The following is a 24,490-nucleotide window of genomic DNA, read 5'->3' as shown; positions in this document are numbered from 1 at the left end:
CTGTGATTGACTAGGTAAAGGAGCTATTTGATCAGTTGGGATGAATTATGTCCATTTTTTTTTCCACTGTAAGATGGAGTACCTCATTATTTTGCCATGCTTTAGTTCGTCATTGAGGAGAAAGCTGATGCAATTTTCCCAACCCAGAGCAGGCAAGGTAAGAATGAAACACAGTCCTAGGATCAAACGCATGGCATCAAGTCCTCAGGAAGCCTGCCATAAGATACACTTTGACAGGCATAAGCACAATATTTTTAATATGATCCTTTTTTTCCCTGATTGCAACTCAAAACTCCAATTTACTCTAGATAATGTTAACATTTTGAGTGCGTTTTCTGCTTCAAGGGCAATCGTCTCATGAAATTTAACCGGCAGATGGAGACAAAGCCAGAGACTTTGACGTCATGCAATGAACCAGCAATTTTCTACTAACATTATACCAGAACACACCATAAATACTCAAATTACTACAATGTAAGATGCATCCAACTCCATGAGTAGGAAGGTCATTGGTAACTTTAGTAACAAGCCCAAGATACTTATCATGAAATATAATGAAAATTGTATTTTCTGTACTGTTGATTATTATACAGGTAATGAAATGGAGCAAAGAATTCAACATGGCTGAACGTCATTCTCCAAAAGAGCTTGTCAAACATTTACTAACTGCACTGGTTTACATTCACACATGAAGAATAGCCACCTGGGAAATGTACCAGAGGAGGAGAATTGGTGCCTATGGAACTGTGGCCCAGCAGGAGTCGTTGGGCTTTAGGAGAGAAAGAGAAAATTGGGAAATGACGCTGAGTGTATGTGTTGTGATGTACAGGGCATTGCAGTGGTGTGGGACTAGCCAGTGGGTTTTTTCCTGTGTGGCATTGTTGTATGTCCGTATGGTGCAAATGTTTCCTATGTTTTCCCCTCCTCTCCTGAAAGGATGTGGGGCTAAATATTCTCCATGGGCACTGAAAGTCTCTGGATTTTCTGCACAAGCTGCAACAGTCAATGGCATTAGGCTCGGGGCTCAGGCATCCATTCGAGAACCTGATCTTGTCAGCATCCAATGCTCTCATATTTACAGCGGTGATCAAAAGTCTTTGCTGAGCTGCCCCTCCCTAGCTCTGCCACACTGAGGCCAATTGTAATAGCCCACTCTCACTTACCTGAACACAGCTAATTCAACCCTGCCTTTGGTATGGCACCATACAAGGTAATGCAATCACTCGCTCAATTGGTGCTCGGTTAACAGGAAAGTCGGTGTGGCTGGAAATGGATGGAAAACTCGCTCCTGGCTGAGATTGCGCTGTGAATGCAATAATACGCTGGGTGGCCAATTAAGGCCCGCCCAGCGTGAAACATGACTGCCGGTTGTTTCTGCTGTGCGTGGGGGTGGGTCCAATGGGGACTGGGCAGGGTGTTCAAAAACAGAAGAGGCAGCTCCCCGAAGGCTTCCAGGAGTTGTGGGGGAGGCTGAGGGAGCTGTCTGGACACTGTTCAAGAAGTGTCCTTGTGCACAGTCATCACCTCAGCACCTGGTGGTCATGGAAGGCTGGGGGGGAGGTGGTTGTGGGGGGTCAAGTTAGGTGGGTATTTTGCCCCCCCCCACCCCCCCCCCACCCCCATTTCTCAGATGAGTGCCTGGGAGTGCTGTTCGAGGAGGTCAGTGCCAGGCGACATATCTTAATGCCCAAGGATGGCAAGAAAAGGTCATCCCAACTGAACAAGATGGCCTGGACAAAGGTCGCTGCCCAGGTCAGTAGGCATGACATGGTGCACTGCACATGGCTTCAGTGCCGCAATGATCTTCTGCAGTCAGCAAGAAAAAGTGGAGGGATGTCATCGACCTCTATGGAGAACTTTAGTCGGGTGCCCATTGCTCAGAACGTTCAGGGATCTGAGAATGTGTATGGCAACTGGCACTGAAGCCTGCCCTGCCAAGGCTGGGATGTCAGCACAACTGGTCTCAGTGCTTTGCAGGGTGAGATGTGCCACAGTGACATGGCCCACCTAATGCCTGGGTGGGTGGAGTGGGGGGGGCAGGGGGGTGGGTGGAGGGGGGGGGGTGGCAGTGGGTGATGAGGAGGAACCAGGAAAGGACCTTCAGGGAGACGAAGCAATAATTAGACTTTCTATTTTATCCTGTCAGGAGAAGAGCAGTCATAACGCTGCGGAGCACACAACTCTCAGAGAAAAGATTTCTCCTCATCTCTGTCCTAAAAGGGCGACCCCTAATTTTAAAACACTGCCCCCTAGTTCTGGTCTCACCCACAAGAGGAAACATCCACCTTGTCAAGGCCGTTCAGGATCTTGTAAACTTCAATCAAATCACGCCTCACTCTTCTAAACTCTAGTGGAAACAAGCCCAGTCTGTCCAACCTTTCCTCATAACACAACCCACTCATTCCAGGTATCAATCTAGTAAACCTCCTCTGAACCACCTCCAATGCATTTACATCCTTCCTTAAATAAGGAGACCAAAACAGCACACAGTAATCGAGGTGCGGTCTCATCAATGTCCTGAATAACTGAAACATAACATCCTTACTTTAATGTTCAATTCCTATCGTAATAAAGGATAGTATTCCATTAGCCTTCTTAATTACTTGCTATACCTGCATACTAACTTTTTGTGACTCGTACTAGAACACCTAGATCCCTCTGCACCTCAGAATTAAGCAGCCGTTCTCCATTTAAGTAATTCTCTGCTTTGTTGTTCTTCCTGCCAAAGCGAACAACTTCACATTTTCCCACATTAAACTCCATTTGCCAGATCTTTGACCACTCACTCAACCTATCTATATCCACCTGCAACCTCATGTCCTCTTCACAACATACTTTCCTACCTATCTTTGCGTCATCTGCAAATTTAGCTACCATATCTTCACTCCCCTCATCTAAACCATTATTGTAAATTGTAAAAAGTTGGGGCCCCAGCACAGGCCCCTGTGGGACTTCACTCATCACATCAGAGAAAGACCTATTTATGCATACTCTGCTTTCTGCCTGCCAGCCAATCTTCTATCCATGCTAATATGTTACCTCATACACCAGGCACTTTTATTTTCTGTAATAATCTTTGATGTGGCGCCTTATCAAATGCCTTCTGGAAATCCAAGTACAGTACATCCACCCTTTTATCCACCGCGCATGTTACTTTTTCAAAAACAATTTCAAAAACTCTTTCACAAAAGCATGCTGACTCTTCCTGATTGCCTTGAGCTCCTCTAAGTGCCCAGCTACAGCCTCTTTAATGATCAATTCTAATTTCTCTATGACAGGCGTCAAGGGAGACCTGCATGCAGCAAGTCTCCACTGTCTCCTCAGCCTGCCTAATATGCATAGCGACTTTGATGATTGTATGTACTGATCTTATGTCTTCCTCCTACAGAGGCGTCATTGCAGGAGCCACCGACAACCCTGAGGACCCCCCGCCACCCCCGGCCTCATTGAGCTCCGAGGAGGACATCACACCTGCAGCAGCATCACACTGTCTCTGTAAACCAGGCACCAGTGCAGGTACTTACACGTTGGTGGGCATTAGTTCTTCAGCTCCACGGGTAATGCACAGTGGTGAGGGCACATCACACTCGCAGGAGGAGCTGGAAGAGGCAGAGAGGGCCCAGGGAGCCAACAGTGAGAACACAGCTGGAGACCAGAATCATGCTGCGTCTGAGGCAGATGATGAGCCTCTGGAGTCGTCCATCAGGTGGCAGACGTTGGATGTCCAACGGGATGCATAGGGAGAACTGGCAGGGATCCATGAGGGTCTGCGTGCCATGGTCTCTGTCATGGAGTAGTCCATGCAGAGCATGAGTTTTTATTTGATCCTTAACACCGAGCGCCCAGCCTCCTCCATGGAGAGAGTGGCGACTCTCATGGAGAGGCAGCTTCAGGAACAGACTCAGGGGTTCCTGAGGTTGTACTCAGACCTTCAAGCCCTAACACAGGCAATGACCTCAGGAGGTCACTGCCAGTATGAGAGATGGATGAGGCACCTAATCTCTCTGCCGGGTCCCCGTCCATCAACGGTGAGAAGGGAGGTGCAAATGCACCTCGCGCTGGCGGACAAGCTGCCTGTCATCTGTGCGGGCTCCTCCCAGGATGCTCTGGACCAGGGCACCAGCTCCTGATGATATCGTGACCACTGAGGAGTACCCAGCCATGGGGCTGGATGCACCCTCCCAGGCAGAGCCTGCTCAGGCTCCGGCGACCAGAGGACGACTGCCAAGCTCATCAGGGCCACCAGGGCAGCAGAGTCAGCAGATTGCCTCCAACGCCAGGGTCAGCGAAGGGGGGAGCACCAAGACGCAGCACCCACTGACGTGAGTTAAAGGCACCTTGAGCCCACCAGGGGCATGTCACAGGTGACATTATTTGCATTAACTATTTTGAAGCTTGAGTGAGGGATGGACACTTTGTTCATGTGAAGTAACATAAACATTTATTTGACTTAAATGGGCCGAGTTGGTGGATGGTATGACTAGGTGCCAGATGCAGCACAGGCTTGTAAAGGTATGGCGTTATTTAGTGCTAGCGTACTGGGTTGGGTTCTCAATTATTGATTGTTTGCAAAGGAGATGGTGCATTGGCTTGATGAGGCATCAATGACTTGGGTGCCTGGCTGAAGGTTCGCTGGATCAAAGCATCCCTGGTGTCCTAACCTCCATGAAGGTTCCTGTCCTCTGCCTTGCTGCACAGCTCCCCTACTGAGCTCTGAGAAGAACCGGAGGCATAGAGGCTGAGGGCCACTGTGAGCTTCAAAGCCACCGGCATGGGGTGTCCACCCACACAGTTGGAGGCGATTTCCAGACCTATCATGTGACATACTGCTGTCACCATATCCCTGGAGAAGTGGAGTCTCCTGAGGCACTGGACCTCGGACATCTGGAGGTAATTTGAGCGCTGCCTGAACACTCTGGCCACAGGGTAATGGCATCTTTGGCGTGCCCTCCCTGCTAGCCCTGCACCAACTGAGCCCGTGCCTCTCCTCTTAAAGGTCTGTCCCTGGGATGCTGCCCAAATCCACATGGCCTCCTCTCCCTCCTACCCCTCTCTTCATCTTCAGAGGACATTCAACCAGCGGAATACACTATCCCCATTAGATGGGATGCAGAGGACCAGTGCCATGAAAATGAAGGAGAACCGAGCTGCAATACTCAGGGGAACCTTCCAGGAAGATGAGGAACTGAGATGCTGAAAGGCAGGTTTGACAATCAAATGAGATACAAAGAAACTCTGGGACAACACTGCACTCACACAGCAATGAGCGAGCGATAACAGAGAAAGTGCTGCTGCTCCGGGAGCCTTTTATCCCATCAGTGGATCAGGAAATGATTAAACGTGATTTTATGCCTGCCCGTTTTGCCTGTGCAATGAGCTAAGAATTGCACGGGCAATGTTAAATCTCGGTCAATAGGCTTTATAATGGCCTCAATTGGGCCTTTAATTGTCAGCAGGTACAGCTCTGACTCTCACGCGCGCCTGCCGACCTCAATATTCCACGTGTGTGCGATGATGTTGGGACGCACGCCCCAAGTCGTTTTGCACAGTTTTAAGCGTGTTCGGGTGGGGCACGCACCTGAGCTTGGAATGTAAAATTCAGGCCTAGAAACAATTTGAGAAAGTTCCATGAATGACAGCACCTTTTATGAAGCCGTGCTGTGACATTGTTCGTCTTAAGTATTTGTTCTGTATAATATTAGCAGGTATTGCAAATATCCCACATGGTGATTTCAGCTCATTCGAAGTGGCTGCTTTGATAATTCCTTCCAACACCTTTCAGCTATTCTAAAATAGCCCTGCATCCTGTGCTTTCATCATATCCTTGTCCCTTTATGTGACGAGAATAAATTGTGCTCGTTAGATCAGAGCCTTAGCCACACTGTTGCTGTACAGACTGAGCTGTGTGCAGAGACATAAATACACCTGGAATTGTCTGACCGGTGAGTGAGGTTATGTTGGGGCCAGCAGTACAGCCCTCCCAAACACCCAGAATGGAGCTGGGGGTGACGGGGAAGGAAGTTAGGGGAGGAGGGAGGAAGTCAACTAAATTGATGGAAAGATAAAGGCTGAGTTAGCTATGGGAGAGTCCTCCTTAGTGGAATGAGTCTGATCAGTCGAGGAACTTATTCTTCAATAGTACAGGCAAAACAGAATTGTATCAACAAACTCAAATGTGTGGAAAGCAGTTTGCTGGGAGCTGCGCTCTGTGCTGTCTGAACAGTATTTCTGATTGCAGCTCTATCACATGTTTAAATAAGTGATATGAGATGGCACCCACTCGTGATCATGTCTCCTTTGAAGTTTGGCCAGTTCTCTTTGCTTTTCCTTGTAGCGACGCTGTAGTTCAGCAAGCCTCATTCTCATCTCCAGCTCCTGTGTGTCCATTCCATCAATTGCAGCCTTTAGAGGACAAACCTTGACCATAAAGAATCAATATAAAAGAATCAACCATTCTGTAAACAGGCCATCTACCAAATTAAAAGCATTTGTGCTAATTATTGATACATTATTCCCACTTTGACCGCCTCCAGTGTTTGCTTCTTTCACTGGTATAAAAGCACCTACTCCACATTATATATATATATATATGGCACCTGACACTCCACCACCTGTCCTTTTAATTCAATTTTAAATCCAAATTTAAAACCATCCTCCATAAAAGTCTTCCTTTCCTCATGAAGTTAACACATAAACGATAACTAAAACACAGTATTATTGGTCCAGCCTAAGTTCTCTTATACCCAATTGTGTGCCTTGTCCCTGAAGCTGGGCATGGATTGGTACTTTGATAACTTGTCCTACAAATGCTACACATTAACTGACAGCATACACCCCGAATCAAATCATTTGCAATTGTTTTACATTTGTCCCTGGATCACATTATTGTGATTCACAGCTGCTTCATATGGATGGACAGGCAAGAAAAATAACATCAATTTTTCAGTCCTGGCAAATCAGGGCTGGCATGTTGTACTGTCCTGGTGCATTTTGCGATTTTAACTTCTTTCCCTATTTGAATGGACTCCACACAAAAGGAGTTGCGCTAGTGTCCAACGGCCCCATTTCCCAATGCAAACCAGGTCTCTGCTGCATTTAGCCCAGGATTTATTGGACTGGATGCTTTCTGCAGCTGGATAACCAACGGTCCAGGCTCATGCACGAAGAATCAGGTGAGTGAGATTCAAGAGGCCCACCAAGTGCTGTGGAGCCTAAAACAGCAAGGAGTTACTTTCTTCACTCGCTATTTTCTAGGGGGATGCAGAGAGTAACCCAGTGAAGCTGAGAACTAATGGTGTCATGCTCAATGTCACAAAATCTACCAATAAACTCACCGTCTCTGCCTTTGGACTCCATGAGTACTTCCTCCGTAAATTCAGCACCCGTGGGATTCGCACTATGTAGGATCTGCTTGACCCTGTGTCAATATGGGGGTCACCCACTTCGAGGGGCACTGCTTCCACCAATGAGCGGGCAGCAGCAATAGTCGCAAGGCTTTGGAGATCGTGAGTAAGCATAGCCTCGTCCTCCCCTGTGTACAAGAAACATTTTCATAGTTCATTAGCACTGATGTATTGTCTTGTACACTACCTTTTGCAATACAACCTCAATCTGTCAAATGCTAGCTTTAGCACTCTCTCTCTCTCTCTCTCCAATTGCCTAAAAGTAGTGCTAATCACAAATTTTCAAGTGCTCAGATGTTCACCATTAGTTTTCTTTACTGCCCGATTGCTTGAAGCAGTTCCTACCTAATTCCTTTCAACTTATATAAAAGCAAAATACTGCGGATGCTGGAAATCTGAAATAAAAGTAAAGTGCTGGAAAAGCACAGCAGGTCTGGCAGCATCTGTGCAGAAAGGAACAGAGTTAACATTTTGAGTTCATCTGACTCTCCTTCAGAGCTAAAAGGAATTAGGTGGAAATTCCTTTAAGTAACTAGGCAGTTAAAAAAAATCTTTTAGCTCTTTGGGTCATACTGACTCAAAACATTAACTCTGTTTCTCTCCCCACAGATACTGCCAGACCTGCTGAGCTTTTCTAGCATTTTTTGTTTTTATTCCTTTGAACTGATACCTGTTATTCAATCTATTTATTTTTGCAGTTTATTCTTTATGCATTGTTATCGATTAGGGAACTGCTCAATAAATATTCAGAGCAACTGCTTTGGAAAATTAATGGGCAAGATTAGAAGATTCAAAAAGCAAATAAAGTCTTTCACCTTTGGAAATAGAAGCTACTTTTATGGACAAGAAAACATAAATTAATGGCACTCTGCAGTATCAATATTTTATACTAACTTCCCTATCAATCTAAAAATCAGGTCAAAACATCTTTACTTCTAGCTTACATACCAAATTCTCTGCAAACCCTGGCATCATCAGCATTCTCCATTTAAGTGAGTCCATCGCTTTCACCTCACTCCTTCACCTGTACCAGGTAGCCTGGCCGTCTCCACAAGCCACTGGCAACATGTGAAACACTAAAGGAGCTAAATTGCATAGCCTCCTAAAAGGGGGCGTATGGATTGCGGTGCACAATTAACCTTCGCCCATTCAACTGGCTGCAGGCAGCACACCAACTTTGCGCTTCCCGCTCAACTTAGTGATTGCCGTGGGCAGCCAGTGCTAACCGGGGCCCAAAATTAAAACTTCTTAGCACCACATAAAATTAGCCTGTACCCCTTAAAGGAGAGATGCCTGGTGTAGGGCAGGTGCTGGCTGTCATGCAGGAAGTGTATCTGACCTGGGAGATGGTGAAGGATGGCGCAACATGGGATAGAATGGGTTCCACGGCACGGCACCGGAGCTTTTCGTGCAGCAGCTGGAAGGCAGGTGGTGGATCCTGTATCCACAATTTCCAGACATACGCTCAGAAAGGCAGGACTCAAGCCCTGAGGAGCTGGGTGCAGTGTCACCAAACGTTCAATGATCTCACTCAAGTGGTCAAGGTCAGTGGCTGACATCTCCTACCAACTGCACCATTCACCTCAGTCATTGCTCAAATCACCACATCTTCATCACTCACCTATTAACAAACTCTATCAATCAGGACTCATACCTAACATACATATATTTCGCCTCACGCTCACACACTTAGCATTGTTGCAAGCTCACAGCTGTACATACTGCCAGCTGTTCAACTATGACAGCCACATCACCTAAATCCATTGCATCACACTCGCTGACACACTTCCCTCTCTGATTCACGACAAGGTGGCACACTCTCAGGGGACACATGCACCTCCATGTCTTAACCCTGATGGAAGAGATGCTGCTGGTCATTATTGGGACGCCCATTGCTAAGATTGTGGCCAGCGGCAGGGCAGAAAACATTGAAGAAGATGAGATCCACATACCTAACCCTTCTTCTGACATCCCTCCTCCCCCTCATCCCACACTCTCTTCCTATTTACAAGCGATAGATGGTGAAAGCATGCACCCTCCCATTTCCTGCCCTCTCTTCTCACCACAGCCTTACTCGTGTCTTTTTTTCTTTCTAATACCCAGGAGGTGGAGCCTGGTCCGGCAGTGAAGGAACACCAACAGAGTGATCATAAAGACACAGCACTATCACTTGATTTCAAACTCACAGCCACCAGTTCAGATCCTGATACCCTGTGTATCTTAGAGGATAGATTATAAGTGGGATCTGCATATGTTGTGAACATGCAAACATACAAATTTACGAGAAAAGAGTAGGCCATTGGGCTTCTCAAGCCTGCTCCACCATTTAATAAGTTCATGGCTGATCTGATAGTAACCTCAAATCTGTATCCTGCCTGCCCCCAGTAACCTATCACCCCCTTGCTTACAAAGAATCTATCCACCTCTCTTTTAAAAATATTCAAAAACTCTGCTTCCACCGCCTTTTCAGGAAGGGAGTTCCAAAGACTCACCAACCTCAGAGAAAAAAATTCACCTAATCTCCATTTTAAATGGGCAACCCCTTATTTTTAAACAATGATCACTCGTTCTAGATTCTCCCACAAGAGGAAACATCCTCTCCACATCCACCCTGTCAAGACTGCTCAGGATCTTAAAGGTTTCAATCAAGTTGCCTCTTACTCTTCTAAACTCCAGAAGATACAAGCCTAGCCTATCCAACATTCCCTCATAAGACAACCCACCCATTCCAGGTATTAGTCTGGTAAACCTTCTCTGAACTGCTTCCAACGCATTTACATCCTTCCTTAAATGGGATGACTAATACACAATACTCCAGGTGTGGTATCACTAGTGCCCTGTATAACTGAAGCGTAACCTCCCTACTTTTGTATTCAATTTCCCTTGAAATAAATGATAACTCTATTAGCTTTCCTAATTACTTGCTATACCTGCATAATAGCCTTTTGCAATTTCATGCACTAAGACACCCAGACCCCTCTGTATCTCAGAGCTCTGCAATCTCTCACCATTTAGATAATGTGCTTCTCTTTTATTCTTCCTGCCAAAATGGACAATTTCACATTTTCCCACATTAAACTCTATTTGCCAGACCTTTGCCCACTCACTTAACCTATCTATATATTTTTGTAGCCTCCTTATGTACTCTATTAGCCAGCCAAACTTCTATCTATTTCAAAATGTTACCTCCTATACCACATGTTTCTATTTTCTGCAATAACCTATCATGTGGCATGCTATCTAATGCCTTCTTGAAATCTAAGTACAGTACATCCACTGGTTACCCTTTATCCACAGTGCATGTTACTTTCTCAAAGAACTCCAATAAGTTGGTTAACTTGATTTCCCTTTCACAAAACCATGTTGACTCTGCCTGATTACCTTGAACTTATCCAAGTGCCCTGCTATAGCTCCTTTCATAATAGCTTCCAACATTTTCCCTATGACAGATGTTAAGCTAACTGGCCTGTAGTTTCCCGCTTTCTGTCTCCCTCCTTTTTGAATAATGCAGTTACATTTCCAATGTAATGAGACCTGCTCCAAATCCAGGGAGTTCAGAAAATTAAAACCAATGCATCAACTATCTCACTAGCCACTTCTTTTAAGACCCTAGGATGAAATCCCTCAGGACCTGGGCATTTGCCAGCCCGCAGCTCCAACAATTTACTCAGTACCACTTCTGTGGTGATTGTAATTTTCCTGAGTTCCTCCCTCCCTTCCATTTCCTGATTTATAGCTGCTTCTGGGATGTTACTTGTATCTTTTATAGTGAAGACTGGTGCAAATTACCTGTTCAATTCATCTGCCATTTCTTTGTTTTCCATTATCAATTCTCCAGACCCACTTTGTACAGGGCCAACACTCACTTTGTTAGCTCATTTCTTTTTTAAATATTTATAGAAGCTCTTACTATCTGCTTTTATATTTCTGGCTAGCTTTTTCTCCTATTGCTTATTAATCTTTTAGTCATCCTTTGCTGTTCTTTATATTCTGTCCAATCTTCTGGCCTTCCGCCTATCTTTGCACAATTATATACCTTTTCTTTAAGCTTGATACTATCTTTAACCTTTCTAGTTAACCACAGATAGTGTGTCCATCCCTTGGACTTCTTACTCTTTGAAATATATCTATTCTGTGTATTCTGAAATACCCGCTTAACTGTTTGCCAACTGCATCTCTATTGACCTATCCCTTAACCTACTTTGCTAATTCTCTTTGGCGAGCTCTGCTTTCATGCCCTCATAATTGCCCTTATTTAAGTTTAAAAACATAGAGCAGAGTTGTCCCAGATTTGCACTAAGTGCGGTAGCGGGCGGGAAAAATGACATTATATCCGCCTGCCGCAGTGGCAGCTTCTCACGCCATATTGTCCCAATCCCGCCGCATTAATTATGCATTCCCGGGAAACACGCCGTTTCAATGCTGGGCAGGCTCTCGTTCCTCCGCCAGGCTGTCACCTCACCACTTCCTCACACCAGGGGCCACATTTAAAGTCCTGCTGCACGCACACCTCTCAGTGCTTCCAATCCAGGACTGCTGCAAATAAGACATGGCCTCAAAAAGCAAGAAGACTGCAGCTCCCTGGTTTAGTGACATGTCCCTCAAGCACCTTTTGGACGCTGTGGATGCTCACCGTGATGTCCTCTACCCCCGCTCTGGCCGCAGGAGGGGCAGCAACATTACCACTCCGGCTTGGTAGGCGATCGTAGTGGTGATCAGTGCCAATGCAGGGAGAGGACGAAGGGGTACCCCCCCTTCCTCAGTACAGACCTCACCCTGCAGTGTCTTCTCTTGCCTGAGGCCACTTCTCCCACTTCTCCAAGCAAGCCATAGCCTTGCAGCTACACAAAGACACCCCCATCTTACGGCTGGTCTGGTAGGTAGAAACCTGCCCATGAGCCTCCCTAAAAGTGATGTGGTGCTGCCTGGTGCTGATGACTGCGACTGCTGCTCAAAGCAAGGTAGGCAAACAAATCTCAAAGTCCCGAGCAAAGAGCAGCTCACCAGGTGCACATCGCTTATGTGCTGTTATGAAACATGTCGGCATGCTATCACGCTGATGTGGGCGGACGATCCAGCTTGGCTGGGGGGGGAAGATGGGGGGGGGGGGGGATCAGTCCAGAGGGCTAGCCTTATACTGATATGCCGGTGCACTACAATGAGTTTCCTGACGTCTGATGCCAGGAAATGTGACCCGCCATTGACGGGCTGAACGGACGATCACAAACTGGTTTCTTGACATCGTGAAACCGATTTTTGGCCTTCTCGCCATATTGTCCACTCACGTCACTGAACACGACCAACGCCAACGGGCACGAAAAATTCCACCCATAGTCTCAGACCCACTGCTCTCTCCCTCAAACTGAATGCAGAATTCAATCATATTATGGTTGCTGCTACTTAGTGGTGCCTTCGCTGTGAGATCATTAACTAATCCCCTCTCATTGACCAATAGCAGGTCTAGTATATCCTGCTCTCTGGTTGGCTCCAGAACATGCTGTTCTAAAAAACTATCCCAGACACATTCTATGAACTCCACATCTAGGCTACCTTTGCCCACTTACTTTTCCACTCTATATGTAGATTAAAATCTCCCATGATTATCACCATGCCTTTCTGACAAGCTCCCATTATTTCTTCCTTTATGCTCCATCCTACTATGTGGTTACTATTAAGGGGCCTGTACACGACTCCCAAAAATGGCTTCTTGCCTTTACCATTTCTCATCTCTATCCAAATCGTTTCCATATCCTAGTTTCCTCAACTTAGGTCTTCCTTCTCTGTTGTGCTAATACCATCATTAACTACCAGAGCCACCCCTCCACCTTTTCTTCACCTCCTGACCTTGCTAATTGTCCTATACCCTTTAATATTCAGCTTCTTCCTGCAGCCATGGGTAGGATTTTTGGGTTGTCAGGTGGGCACAGCATGCAGGCCCAGGATCAACTCCACCGTCGGTGGTCGGCCCCTGACTGCAGTTTCACCCTGGCTGGTTAGTGCAAAGGTCTGTGCACGTGTGGGGGAGGGCGCACTAAAAGCTCCCTGAAGGCACAGAGCTACCTCAGGGAGCTGAAGGTTTTTAAAACCTTAAAGACTTAAAAAATTAAAGACTTTTAAAATCTGAAAAAAAAAGACCTGACATGGGGCTGACTCAATATAAAATGAACAGAATGAAAATTCTGCTCAAAAATTTATATTTATTTTTTACTTAATTGTGGGAACCTCATTCGGCCCACGGATAAGGTTCGCTAAAGCAATCAAAAGGCCGCCTGGCCAATTTGCCCGCCTGCCAACCGTAAGGTTGGACGGGCAGCGAGAAACAGGGTTAAATTAATTGATTAAGGGCCTTAACTGGTCTCTTAATTGTCGACTCTCACGTGTGCCCCCTGCCGGCCGCAATATTGCGTGAGTGCACGATGATGTCGGGATGCTCGCCCAGCGTCATCGGGCCCTATTTTATGCCCAATCGGGTCAGGCGCGTGCCCGCCTGCGGGACTTAAAATCCTGCTCCATGTCTCTGTAATGGCTATCAAATCGTACTTATTTATTTCTATGTGCGCTCTCGGTTCGTCTGTTTTGTTTTGAATGCTTTGTTCATTCAGGTACAGAGCCTTTAGTTTTACCCTTTTACTCTTTCTGCAACCTCTAGTCTCATCTGTTGATTTACTGTTAAGATTTATACTCTCTCTCTCTTCCTATCATGGTCTGTTTTTCATTTCCCATAATAATACCTTTCTCTTCTGCGGTGCCTCTACTCTTTGACTTACCACATCTTCCCAAATTTGTCCCCTTGCACTTACTACTTAGTTGAAAACCCTCTCTACTTGAGACGCTGGGCATGAATGGACTGCAGCCAAGGTTAGGGACAAGGATAGCCGGAGTATAAGGTTACACATGGGCTCCGCTGTAGAAGATGGACAGGAAATGTTGGTCCATTAAGAAACCTGCCAGAAAGGTTGTGGTCAATGTCCAGAAAGGTGGAGGCTAACTTGACATAGGGCTTTGTGCAGAGCTTGGAGCCCACCCTATCCAGCATGGAACTGGTGGCGAAGTGCATTCTCACATCTGTGGACCCAACTATGATGCAGTGGTCGGTGACTGAGGTTGCAGCTTCCACTGCAGTGCCAAGCATCCTGTGGAGGAGCACTGGGACAGACACAGGTACATGGAAGACAGACACTAAGGATGATTAGTTGACATTTGTATGTAATATGTGTGATTTCCTTTATAAGTTTGGTTTGGAATGTTTATTTTGTGGAGGCTTTTATTTTTGCATTGTGGCCAGGTGAACATTGTGATGGTCAGCGACAGCAGGAATGAAAGAAGATGTGGGGCTGTTGACGAATGGGTTATTCGGGTTGAGGTTACTGATGTCGCATCTGAGGTCTACAAGGTCTGTCTGGCCAGAGAGGGGCTGTCAAACATCCCTTCAACCAGTCCAGCCCAATCGGCAGAACGAAGCAACGAAAGGACCAGTGTGACTTAGATCAATGTTAGCGTCTGAAATAAGTGACTCTTCAGTATTCATATCAAACTTGAAGTGTAGGCCCAACATCCTGGGGGTTACCATTGACCAAAAACTAAACTGCACTAGCCATATAAATACTGTGGCTACAGGAGAGATCAGAAGCTAGGAATCCTGCGGCGAGTAACTCACCTCCTGACTCCCCAAAGCCTGTACACTGTCTACAAGGCACAAGTCAGGTGTGTGATGGAATACTCTCCACTTGCCTGGATGAGTGCAGCTCCCACAACACTCAAGAAGCTTGATACCATCCAGGACAAAGCAGCCCACTGGATTAGCACCCCTTCTACAAACATTCACTCCCTCCACCACTGACACACAGTGGCAGCAGTGTGTACCATCTACAAGATGCACTGCAGGAATTCACCATGGCTCCTTAGGCAGCATCTTCCACACCCACGACCACTACCATCTAGAAGGACAAGGGCAGCAGACGCATGGGACCAACACCTGGAAGTTCCCCTCCAAGCCACTCACCATCCGGATGATGGAAATATATGGCCGTTTCTTCACTGTCACTGGGTCAAAATCCTGGAACTCCCTCCTTAACAGCGCTGTGGGTTAACCTATACCAGATGGACTGCAGTGGTTCAAGAAGGCAGCTCACCACCACCTTCTTAAGGGCAATTAGGGACGGGCAACAAATGCTGGCCCTTCCAGTGACGCCCACATCCTGTGAATCAATTTAAGAAATGGCCTGGCAGGGCCTAGCACTGGTAGAAGGGGCAGGAAATTGAATTGCTACAGCAGGTCTCTCAAATTCACTACTACACACGGATGGCAGTTAGCAGCCAGAATAGCCCAATTGTGTAACACATTCTGCCGGATGAAGGAGTTCAACCAATAAAAGAGAATAGCTCTCCATTTTTGTGTATTTGGAGAACTCCCCTAGCCAGACCACAGCACCGTGTTTCATTGTGCCTCAGCAAGGGGTCTGCTGGTAAAATGAGCTGGGAAGTCATGGAAGCTCTGCAAAACCCTAATGTGAGGTTTAAGTGCCAGAGGTCAAGTGGAGGTTTGTTCCATTGTCCTGACCTTGGTTCCCAAATAAATGGAAGTTCCACAGGGTCATGAAAATCTACTCTATTATTTTCTGTCTACTCTTGTTTTTGTGGATAAATGTAGAAAAACAATTCAAAGCCAATTACACATACAGACTGAAAAACCCCCAAACTGTTTGATATGGACATTCAACCCCAGACATCTTTACTCAAGGCTGTCACATACCAAAATAATAGTGTAACAGTTTCTTTAATAGCTGAGAGGACAATCAAGGCCTTGGTTTAATGTCTCTTCCAAAAGACAGCACTTACAACAGTGCGGCACTTCCCCAGTACTGCACCGGAGTGTCAGCCTGGGTTATATGTTGATACTTTTTTTTATTCATTCATGGGGCGTTGGCATCATTGGCTAGGCCAGCGTTTATTGCCCAACCCTATTTGCCCTTGAGAAGGTGGTTGTGAGCTGGAGTGGGGTTTGAGCTCGCAATCATCTGAATCATGAGAGAAAAGGGTGCTGTCACTGAGCCAAGGCTGACACATGATACTAGACAGCCGATGTTAAAAAAATGTACAGAACCACAGAAGAATTTTTGATTTGCGAAGCTCTCTGAATAAACTCATAAAAAGTAATCTTAGCCAGGTTTACTTGCAGAAACTGCAGTTGTCCTCAAAGAGTTAAAATCAAACTTCAGGAAAATGCTGGTGTAGATCTTCAAAAGGGTCATGGACTAAAAATAAGCAAATTATGTCAACTCATCTTAAAAAAGACAAACGCATGATGTCATAAAACATTGCAACACAATGCCTGTTCTCCAATTCCCTAGTTATCCTATAGGAGTGACCTCACTTTTTTCCCAAAGAAGAGTCACTAATGGATTCAATATGTCCTAAGATACTTCAGGAACAGTCAATCATTTTGGCCAGAAATGATCAATTGAGATGATAAAAGTTTTTATTGATTGAAAAATGTAACAAGACTACATGGATTCAATAATTTAATTTCCTGTGTATACGTGTGTGATGAGATTTATATTCCGCAATCTGCAAGTGTGAGGTACCGAAAATTCAAGTGTGTTTGCCCTGGCGTTGTGTATGTCCATGTAAATAAGGTGATAAACAATGCTTTAATGGGTGCATATTGTAATAATGCTTTAATGCTTTAATGGGTGCATATTGTCTGATCAAGCCTCTGTGTTGCTGGGTATATTGTGTGTGTGTGTGTGTGTGTGCGTGTGTGTATGTGTGTGTGTGTGTGTGTGTGTGTGTGTGTGTGTGTGTTGCTGAGTACATACTACGTGTGTGCATGTGTACATATCGGCCAGAATTTTCCAGCCACATTGGCAGCAGCGGGCATCATGGCAGGCTGGCAGGGGGGAAACAATATGGTGAGACAACCAAAGATCGGTTTCCCGCCATTGTGAAACCAGTTTGTGACTGTCCGCTCCCCCGTAAATAGCGGGCTGCGCCCTCCACCGCCGCACATTGAGAACCTAATTTCAATACTTTGGCATCTTATTATAAGCTCTGCTCGCTGGAATCAGTCCCCCATGCTGGATCATCCAGGCACGCTGGTGTGGTTGTTTCACAACTGTACATAAGCGAGGTGCACCTGGCAGGCTGCACTTCGCTCGGGACTTCGAGGTTTGTTTGCCAACGTTGCTTCGGGCAGCACTCGCAGTCATCAGTACCAGGCTTCACAGACAGCACCGCATCACTTTTAGTGGGAGCTCACGGGCAGGTGCCCACCTATCAGATCAGCAGTATGGCAGGGCTGGCTTTTCAACAGCTGCAGGGCTGGGGCTTGCTTGGAGAAGGGGGAGAAGTGGTCTCAGGCAAGGCAAGAGGCTGCAGGATGAGGGCTGTCCTGGGGAAGGGGGGTATCTCAGTATGTATACGGGGGCACATGTTGATTTGTGCAAGTGGCCTCCAGATGGTGAGAGCTGAGGAGGCAGTCTCCAGAGTAGATGAGGCCAGATGGAGATGTGAGGGCGTATGTGTGTGTCTTGAGCCAGCAGTGAGTGAGATGCCAGTGAATGTGTAATGGGCTTGTGAGTGTGTGAGTTTAGAGTGATGAGATGGTTGTCTTGCCCTGGCGGCATGAGATCATTCATCTGTTTTCTGCACTGGATGTCCAGCCTCTTGTGAGCAGTGTTGGCACTGACCACCACTCTCACCACCTCCCAACCCAGAATGATGTGCCTCCTGCAGCCAGAGAAGGGGTAGAGGATATTGTGGCAGGCCTCCACGGCACCCAGGGGAGGGGGCTGCACTCTTCATAGCTTTTAGGGCCAGGTCTTCACCGGAGCAGTCCTGGGCTGCAAGTATTGAGAAGTGTGCACGCGGCTGCAGTTTAAATATGGCGCCCGGCGTGAGGAAGCGGCGAAGCAACGGCGTGGAGGGCAAATCAGAGGCAGCCCGCCAGTGCCACGATGTGTTTCCTGTGGCTACACAATTAATGAGGCGGAAATGAGACGATACGGCGTGAAAACCCACCATTGCAGCCGGCGGCTAGAACAACTTTTTTCCCACCCACTACCGCACTTTGTTCAAATTTGGGATGATTCCGGCCATTGGCCCTGATCTACCTGCAATAGTCAGATTGGTGACATACCCTGCAAATTTCGCTAACGTGCCAATCTCTCCTTTTATAATTTACTCTATATTTTCTTGCATTTCTAATTAGAGTATGCTGCAGCAAGCTTTGTGATAAACCAGAAACAAACTAGGCAATAGCCTTACAATGGGTGACAGTGTTCACAGGCTGTTCATGCTGCTTCAGTCACTTCCCCGTCCATATCAAAGATGATCCTGGAGTAATTAAAGAGGGAGTGATAATGTAGCTATAACTAGAAAACTACAATAAATAAACAGAATCTCCTGGCAGCTAAAAAACATAACTTTTTGCCTTAACTTGTTTTTAATGTACTGCACAATGTATGACTCCAATAACTGTAAGCCACTTTAATTAATAGATGACAGCATCTCAATTTCACACCCCTTATCTGAACAAGCCCCTTCCATATGGGTCACAGCCTCTTGTTGCCAAGTACATAAGAAACCTAAAAGCTTGTTGGGTTGTGCACGCTCTTCAGCACAGCTGCTGTAAAGGTGTGCCCATTTTGGGAGCGTAGGGTTGGGGGTGTCTGTCTATTTCATCAATCCAACTGCCCCTAAGGAAAGGCTCACCTGCAGATTAAAGCCCTCTTTGAGAGGGTGATGGTTCGACTCCATCTTTAGATTGTTAATCCTAGTCAGTTACGACCACCTCCCTTTGAAATGAACCTATTTCACACCAATTTCAGTGTAAATAACCAGCCAAATTTTAGGGGAAAGGAGACCATTTTTGGCCACTATCCAATACCTGGCCTACAACCTGGGTTTCCAAGTGTTAAATAATGCAGCCCATCCCTTTGTAATATTTTATTCTGCCCTGCCCAGGATTGTAAGTATAAGGCATTGGTCTTCCTTGACCTTTCTGTCAGTCTCTAATCCTGACGTAGGGTTACATTCAGCCGAGCCAGTCTATGCCAGTGACTAAGCTTGCTTCAACTCTTGAGGGCAGACGTGAAAAACAACAACAGGAAATTTTTCTTCACGAACGATGAGACAACTGACAATCCACGTTTCTTCAACACTGCAGGTGAAGATGCGGAAATCCAGCTCTGTGGGTTTTTACCTCTGCCTCCAAGGAACATTCAGGTAGTAGGCACATTTAACTTTAGTTGGCACTTTATACATTTTACTGCCAAGAGACAATGACGGTTGCCAGTTATTATTCAGTTTAAGCTGTGGTGTCCCTTTTCCAGTTTTGTGACTATTGTCAATTTTGCTGCTGCCAGGTTCCCAGCGCAATTACTTTTCTGTCTAAGCAGCAGCAGCAGCATGAAACCTGGCATTAATCCAGGATAGTGGCGATTGGCATTTATTTTAATATGGTGGAGAAATGATCATTAACCTCTCACTGTTCACGCTGAGAATAATGGATGAACGGCCCGAAAGTACCAAGAAAATATGGCACGGCGTTAAGTAATGGCGTCAGCCACTTACTCTGTCACTTCAAGGGTTTCTATGTCACAGAGAGGCCATAGCTTTGCTGCTAATCTCCAGGAAAACCAAGGGCATGACATTATATTCAGCGTGTATCTATGTGTACGTCATATGATACAAGGGGCAGGGTTTCCAGTTCCGCAGCCATTTGAAGTCAAAGGACCTTTTGCTGGTCCGTCAATTTTTCTGTCCCGGCTCTGACAATTCCTGCAGTGGGTAGGACCGGAAAATCCCCACCCGTGTGCACCATATGGTACACGTGTGTGTTTCGGTACACATTCTTTGATAGTCTGTGTGCAAATACGCACATGACAGCATGAGTGATTAATCTGCTTTCGTCAATGAGTGCATGTTTATGATAATCTATAAGCAAATGTGCATATAGCTTGCGTTTTCAATCAGTGGTGAGAATCGTAACACATTTATTCGATTTTTCTTTTAAACGCCGATCTTGTATCATACGTGACTTGACGCATCATTATCAGATTAAAAATAAAAGGCTATCAGACAGCACAACAGCATATGTTTTTAAACCCACCTGATAGATAGATTTAAAAACAGTGTGTTGCAAAAGACATAGGAGTACTGCAGTTCTCAGCTGGGCACTGTGGATGATACTGGTGTCAGAATTTCCAGAAATTTCCAGAAATTTGTATATAAAAAAAACTTTAAAATAAATTCAAACCAAAACTGCTGAAGAGATTAATTTTGGTCTCAGCCCTGTGCTTCTGTTAAACAATCCAAACATCAATATTAAATAGCACTGAAAACTAGATTTATCATTTTTCCTCTTGCTCTTTTTTTTACCGTGTGCACCATTCCTGGATTAAGTGAATGGGTGCAAGTGAGCTTTCATTCACTGGTTCTTAAGAGTTATGTGATATTGGTCTTGGGTGACGTTCTCTTTTGGTGACACTGCAGGCAATCTCCACTTGCAGCATCATATAATGTCCTTGCCAAAATTGGGGACATGCTTTATAAGAAGCAAGGGGTCGAATTTTGTGTTCAGCTCCTCTGCAGCACAACGTGTTAGTTGGTCCTTGACGACCAGCCCGTTTACATTGTGAGCTGGAATCCTGGGCACTGGTGGCAACTGAGAAACAACTGCTGCAAGCTTGAAATTTCAGCAAGTGTCTGTAATGACAAATCGTACTGACGGCTTGTGTGGTGTGTGCTCAGCATTCAGCCCATCGGCAGCCAGGAGAAGCTTGCAACATCTGCTTGATGTCAGCACTTTCATGGCCTCCCGAGGAACCTCTGAATTCTACATCCGGAAGGTGTCAGTCTCGGCTCAGTGTTGGCAATATTGCCTCGGACTCTGAAGGCTTCACTCAAGCCCTACTCCTGAGAGTGAAGTGAATCATTTAGGTTGACCCTTCAGTGCAGTACTGAGGGGGGCTGCTGCTTTCAGATGAGATGCTGGGCTGGATCTTACCTCCCCTCCCCCTTCCAGCCGATGGGTTTGAAGGTGGGTGGGCACGGAAAATCCAGGGGTGGCCTTCCCGCTGCCTATCCACCTGCCCCCGACCTGTCTGAAATTTTACAGTCAGGGGGGCCATCAGGCAGCCTTGGGCCTACTGAGGTCCTTACGGGGGCCAATTAATTGAACATTAGCCAAACATTTAACACCACCCACAATAATAACCCATTAAAACAGATTATGTATTGCGTTGTTGTTATGTGGAACATGTTTCCCTGCTGTACAACAGGTGCTATATTTCAAAGGCTATGGAACACTTTGGGAAATCCGAAGGTTAAAAACACCTCGTTTATTTTGAAATATTGCAGCCCAGGGAAACCCTGACTTTTATGAAAATGACATAAGGGACAGAACGAGGGGGATGGGGAAGGGGGCGGGGTGGGAGGGACAGTAAGGAACAGGACTGCAATGTTCTAAACCTCCTAAAACGTATCAAACCTAAAGGTGAGATTTACAGAGCATAAGCTTATAGGTAATTTGCAGGGTTTGTTTTAACTTGCTTTTCACCAATTAGTTCCTGTTGCTAATGAATAAGAATGTGGGCCTCTAACAGCCGATACATTGCCTGTCATTAAAAAAATGTCCTTAAATGAAGGAGTGGTAGCTTTAAGAAAAAGTAAATCTTTGACAACAAAAGGCCATCTCAAATACTTTCTTTCACTTTCTAGCAAGAGTTCAATCGTGCAGATAGATTTGTGCAACCAGATAAAGTTAAATGTACAAGACTGGTGAACACCTATCAGGGAGGGGGAGAATTTCCAAGGTTTAGAACATAACACACACTCTACCCTCACAACCCCTCAATCACCTCTATTGACAAAACACTGTCCAGCCCCCTGTTGACCCTGACTGCACTTATTTACCTCCGCTGAGCAGTCACCGCTCATTCTGCAGGGCAGTTAAATCCAAACAATCTACTGCCCTTCTCCTATCTCAACTTTCCGTTTGTCCAAATGAGGCTTTTTAAATCTTGTTTTGCTCCTGAGTGGGTGATTCCTCGGGGAAGTTGCTCCCTGTGTGAAACTGCTGCCTGAAAGCTGCAGGAAGTGATCAGAGAGTGTTCCTGCCATGTTGGTGTGGACAGGAGGAAGTGTTTGATTGTGCTGGGTGAACATCACAGCTGTTTGGCATTGTGTTCTCTCAATGTTTTGAGATCAGAGTGAAATACAGGCCTTTGGGGAGATTCGTTTTACAAGACGAATTCTTTATCTTTTCGTAACACAAAGAGAGAGGGGCTTCAGGCACAGGGCTTTTTTTTGGCAACTGTTTGAAGGTTTTGATAATCAGGAAATAAGTCATTGTTGCATTGTGCCCGTGTTTGTTCTATAAATACCAAAAAAGAAACGACACACTAATTTAATCCCTTGCGCCACATCCTTCTGTGACCTGTTCTTCAATAAAAATTGAATTTTAAAAAGGTCTGTTTTTATATGAACATATTCCCAAGAGCCTCAGTTACAAAGTAGCTTCATTTTAAATGAATAGATTATATCATTTCAGTTAAAATATATCTAGCATTGTAGTATCATTGGTGGGTAGTAATGGTAGTAAAATAGTTTTGAACAAGGATGTGAAGTAGCGAAAAGCTTAGACAGATACTAAAACTAATCGAAAACCCTTCACAAAATGGTGAACGAACTGAAATGATCTCAAAATTCTCATCTGCGTTTACAAAATTTACCTCAAAGGCCCTTGTCCCACCCTGTCTCTTAAACCTCCCGCTGGCCTACATGCAGCCTGCAACCATCTCTCCATTGAATATGGACCATTGTCCCTTCCTTTTGGTGTCACATCTTTCAGTTTGGGCTTATACTTTGGCTTTTGCTTCCTCAACCCGCCACAATATGACATCTTCCTCACTTTCATAAATGCCCTGAAATCTTACATTTTCAACCGTTTCCTTTAACTCCTCCTTTAACTCCTGGTCAGTGTCCACCTTCCACCCATCCTTCTGAAGTTCCATGGGAAATTTTGTTACAGTACAAACAAGCACAAGTTATTGACACTTTATAGCTCTCTGGGCTCAACACTAAATTCAACAATTTAAGGCTGTAATCTCTGCCCCTGTTTGTTTCCTTTCCTTTGCATTTTTTGATTTTACTCCTGCTTTTCTCTTGTTGTTGCTTTCGTCCGGCAGCTGTGCATCACCCTGCCATTCACACCTCCTCTAACTTTTCCCAGTTCCGATGAAAGGTTATTGACCTGAAATGTTAACTGTTTGTCTCTCCACAGATGCTGCCTGACCTGCTGAGCATTTTTAGCATTTTTGTTCTTAGTTCACTTTTCTAGCATCCGCAATATTTTGCTTTTGTACAAGTTGTTATTATTTGGCAATATTATTATTACACATATATTCCAGCTGAAGAAGTGCTTTTTAACATATATGCATTTATGTTATTGTTGCTTTATAAAAGAAAGAGCTTGCATTTATTTAGTGTTTCACTAATGAAGCATTTTGAAGTGTGATAATGTAGGAATTGCGGCAGCCAATTTGTGCACAGTAAGACTCCATAAATATCAATGAAATAAGTGAGCTGATCACCTGTTTTAAGTATTGGTTGAGGATAAATGTTGGCCAGGACAATGGAGAACTCCCTTGTTTATCTTTGAGCAATGCCCTAGGATATTTCATGTTCACCTGAGGCGCCAACAGGGCTGAAGTTTTACTTTTCCATTTGTAAAATGGCACCTCCAGCAGTACAGCACTCTCTCAGTAACGCACTGAGGTGCCAACCTAGGTTCTGTGTTCAAGTCCCTGGAATTGGGCTTAAACCTCTAGCTTTCTGACTCAGAGACAAGAATGCAGTCGCTGAGCCAAGGCTGACACCTAACAGCTTTGTCATGGACTAATTGCCCAGTTAGTTTAAAAGTATCATCACAAAGCTTACCTTCAGCTGAATTGGACTTTTAGTTAGAAGCTGCATTGTATTGTAATAACTAGAGCTTGAATAATATAGTACAGAGTAAACCATAACATTTCACTAATCAGCACTTGTTGTCCCCAAAATTAACAGTTAGGTGTACCCTTACACCA

At 45.4% G+C, this 24,490-nt stretch overlaps 1 protein-coding gene across 3 annotated transcripts in view; it reads right to left on the bottom strand.

Annotated features, from left to right (window-relative positions):
* The window catches only part of bahcc1b (BAH domain and coiled-coil containing 1b), a 277,536-nt gene that overhangs the window by 89,650 nt on the left and 163,396 nt on the right, over positions 1 to 24,490 (bottom strand). For all 3 annotated transcript variants that reach the window (XM_041216621.1, XM_041216623.1, XM_041216622.1), the window contains exons 12-13: positions 7,335 to 7,531; positions 6,281 to 6,417 (exon numbers count right to left, since the gene is read on the bottom strand). In XM_041216621.1, coding sequence (XP_041072555.1) covers positions 6,281 to 6,417; positions 7,335 to 7,531 — 334 coding nt within the window. The remainder of the gene's footprint in view (positions 1 to 6,280; positions 6,418 to 7,334; positions 7,532 to 24,490) is intronic.

The sequence above is a fragment of the Carcharodon carcharias genome, chromosome 22 (assembly GCF_017639515.1).
Source record: "Carcharodon carcharias isolate sCarCar2 chromosome 22, sCarCar2.pri, whole genome shotgun sequence".
NCBI lineage: Eukaryota > Metazoa > Chordata > Chondrichthyes > Lamniformes > Lamnidae > Carcharodon > Carcharodon carcharias.
Note: the sequence above shows the minus strand (reverse complement) of the source record. Positions and strands in the feature narration are given on the sequence as shown.